The 3735-nt window shown below is 43.2% G+C and overlaps 1 protein-coding gene across 1 annotated transcript; it reads right to left on the bottom strand.

Moving 5' to 3' along the window:
- Positions 1 to 1321: 1321 nt before the first annotated feature.
- sowahd (sosondowah ankyrin repeat domain family d) lies at positions 1322 to 3160 on the bottom strand. Its single transcript, XM_084331725.1, is given in 3 exon segments — positions 1322 to 1968; positions 1970 to 2729; positions 2980 to 3160. Coding segments are annotated over 2 exon segments (1026 nt in total). The 5' UTR covers positions 2614 to 2729; positions 2980 to 3160; the 3' UTR covers positions 1322 to 1586.
- Between the last annotated feature and the right edge of the window lie 575 nt (positions 3161 to 3735).

The following is a 3735-nucleotide window of genomic DNA, read 5'->3' on the forward strand; positions in this document are numbered from 1 at the left end:
GGAAGTGTCAGGGGCAGCATGAGCCTCCCACGCGTTACTCCTCGCCACTGAGAGATCGAGCTGCGCAGGTGAAAAGATGCGACTGCTGTTACCTCAAGTACCGGAGGGGACTTGTGCTATGTATGACTTAGTCCACATTGCAGCCGGCTTGTGGGAGGCAAGAAACAGCGTTCGTGACAGGGGAGGGTTGAATTGGATGATACGAAATTGGGATGGGAGAAAATATATAGAAAATGGGAGAAAAAGTGGATAAAAGAACATTTAAAAAAAAGATACACTACACGACCAAGGTACCCATGTACATGTCAAAATACTTCCCAAAGGTCAGTGAATACCACGATCACAACACCAGAGGGAGCTCCACAAATCATGTTAAACCCAGATTCGGCTCAAACAAGGGACTAAACACGTTTCGCAATTATGCCACATCAATGTGGAACGCCCTACCCAAAGCTGTAAAGGAATGTGAATCACTACCCACTTTCAAAAACACTCTCAAAAAACACCTACGGGAGACTGCAATTCGAAACTGGCCCCTGTAAATGTCCTAACACAACCCCCCCCCCCAATGTACAGTAAATGACCAAGTATGGTCTTGTCAATATTCCAATGTACAGTTTTGCTTGTTCAGTTGTACAGTGTCCCCCACCCACCCCTCCTACCCAACCTCCCCCCACCCACCCAACCACCTCCAATGTACAGTCCCCCCACCTACCCAACCTCCTCCAATGTACAGTTACCACGTCAAATGTATATACTCTCTTTTCTGGACTCTTTTCGTACCACAAACAGTACTGTATTTGCAAATCTGGTATGTCATAAATGTATAGATGTAGCAGTACTGTCTATCTGTATGTCATGTATGTCATATATGTTATGATGAATTGAAAATGGGGGACCCTGATGTAAACAAGATGAAAGTCTTTCTCTGGTCTGCATCCCCTTAACAATTGTATTGAGCTGTACTGTACTGTACCCATTCTGCAATCTGTTAATAAAGTTTTCAATCAATCAATCAATCAATCTCAACGGAGGGTTTGTTAGAATAAGCACCAACGTACAGAGTTTATATCACACCATGTAGATGTAAGAAAATTGATCAAACCTTTCAAATGTTGGAATAAGGTCATTTTAAGACAGTCTTCTATTTTGGATGACAAAATACCCCAATTTCTATTAGTCTGCCTATTTGGCACAAGGGTAGAACATAATACAGGCAACGCTCATACACATCAGGTGTATGTCAGTTAAACATGATGAATTGGAAGTCGCACAAACCAAAATGCTTTAATCTTGACAATTGGTTAAAATACTTCATGGATTTATTGCCAATGGAACAGGCAGCCTCAGCCCTCTCTGAATGAGGTCATGGACATGATGAACCTGGATCTTTATAAGATCATACTTGAAAAATAGGTTATGTGATTTAACTATATTGCAATTGAACTGCCGTACACTATTTTTTTATGGCAAAGTTGGTCTTGCCCCCTCATCATGTATCAGACAAATAAGTATCTATAAAATGCATACAAGATACAAACGCATAAAATAACAATGCAAACGAATAGACTTTATGCAAGACACTTTTATCTTCTGTTGCCAAAAAGTGAGAACGGAGATAGTAGCTTTTTGAAAGACCCAAATCTCCAACTAGCAGCCCTTTTAGTCCGGTCAAAGGTGTCCACTTCATCACTGCAGTCTCCATCATCGTTAACTTCACAAGAGGCTGAGTTCACTACACTATTGTTATTGGAGTTGTGTGCAGCAGCCCCACCACAGTGCGTATCATCCCAAGTGCCAAGAAGCGCCTTCATCTCCACTGGGGCGTTTCCCTTCAGATACTGCCAGGCTCTTCTCCCATTGTAATCCATGGCATCCACATTGGCACCAAAAGCACCGACCAGAAGTTTTACTACCATGTATTGACTGTGCATCGTCGCAACGTGAAGTGGGGTGAGCCCCCCGCTTCAAAGGAATCCCCTCGTCTTCAGCGTGCTTAAAAAGCTTCATCAAAGTGTCATCCTGTCCCCTTTTCGCCAACCAATGTAGAACACTGAAACCACTGACGAAATCCCTCCTCGTTAACAGATTCGGGTCTTCGGAGATGAACTCCATGATGGTGTCATATGTACCCGTCACAGCCGATAACATCCATGCGTGCTCCATCGGGTATAGCGCCCAATCGGTGTCATGTGCGTCTTGCTCATCATCCCTCGAAGATCCAGTGGAAGAACTTTGGGAAGATAGCACACTACCAAACCCACTACCTGATGGGTTATTCAAAAATAACTCTTTCAAATACTTCTTGCGCATAGCCGGTGTCAACGAGCCTCTTTCGTGCGTCTCAGCAGAGGCTCTGTGATGAAGTGTGCTGCCGGCCGTTTCAGAGACTTCTTCTTGTCTCAGAAACTTCGACCTACGCGCCTGCAGGGCACCAGAGAGAGGCAAGGGGCGCACCGTGCCATACCGAGACAAGCGCTCCATGAGAGTCCCCTGTCCGGACCCCTGGCCGTGGGCGTCTTGATTACCCGGCGCCGGTTCGGGTCCAGTTTGGCCTCTGCGCGGCACACTCCCCCCACAGAGCCCCCCCGCAGAACTGTTGCTCTCATACATGCTGCTGCTGCTGCTCTTTCTTTCAGGGACACCACTGCGCGTTTCCTTTAGTTAAGTGGCAAATCATAATGGGACAAGGACATGCTTCCCTCGATCCACTCGACCGATCTCATTCCCTGCATTGTGGAAGAATACACGTTTTAAAATATAGTTATATATTCAATATTTAAACCATTTATTTGATTAGAAACGGTGCCACAACTGCATACATTTCTCTTCCTCTTTTTGTAGAGTGCCGTCAAATATGCCCGAAATCTCCTAAATAAATGCAAACAGTAAAGTCTACAAGTGTTACTCACTGTAGCCGCATGACAGAGATCAAGGTCCTATAGCATAGCCGATACAGAACTGAAGTCCCACTCTCACCTGTTATGTGCCAAATACGCACAGGGACGGTCCTCTCGTCAAAGCAGTGCGCATCAGGGAAATCACCAAAAACAGTTGGAAAGTAAAAACAAAAAAACACTTCACATCTTTTGTATTTGCTGTGCAGTGTATAGCAGTGTTCGGGGGTTTAAAGCTCGTTTTCACACGTCCCGATTCACTCCTCTGTTCTCCACCCTATACTAACTAACTTGAGGAACTCATAACGTTCATTATAATCCTTGTCGAAGCCAATGTGGGGCAAGACACCCTCACATGTGACCAGCCACTGGCGGACCATGGAGAAGGAAGTACTTTATGAAATACTTTAAAGCCATATGCTGCTGACTCACACTTCAGAGGAAATCCACCATAAAAAAAAATCTAAAGTGCTATTCCAATTATCTTGAACAGTTAAGTTGTTATTAACAGATAATGTCTCCCTTATAGATGGAAATAAGATAATCACATTTTGGAATGAGTTTATTACACTTTCTTTATTTTCTTTTGTTTATTTATATAAAAACAATTGATCACCCTCTTGTGTAAATATACATTACACAGTAATTGATCATTATTATAAAGTGTTATACCTTTTCATTCAAATTCCATTGCTAGGGGAACAGCTTTGTACTATGTTTACTTCCTGTCAGATACTGTATTATCAAACATTGCAACAGGAAACACAAATGGGGCCATTTAGAATGTTTATATTGTCAAGTTGAAAAGGTCTATAAGATTTGCATTATAATAATTCTC

Source organism: Notolepis coatsorum, assembly GCF_963971535.1.
Source record: "Notolepis coatsorum genome assembly, chromosome: 16".
In the NCBI taxonomy this organism is placed as follows: Eukaryota; Metazoa; Chordata; class Actinopteri; order Aulopiformes; family Paralepididae; genus Notolepis; species Notolepis coatsorum.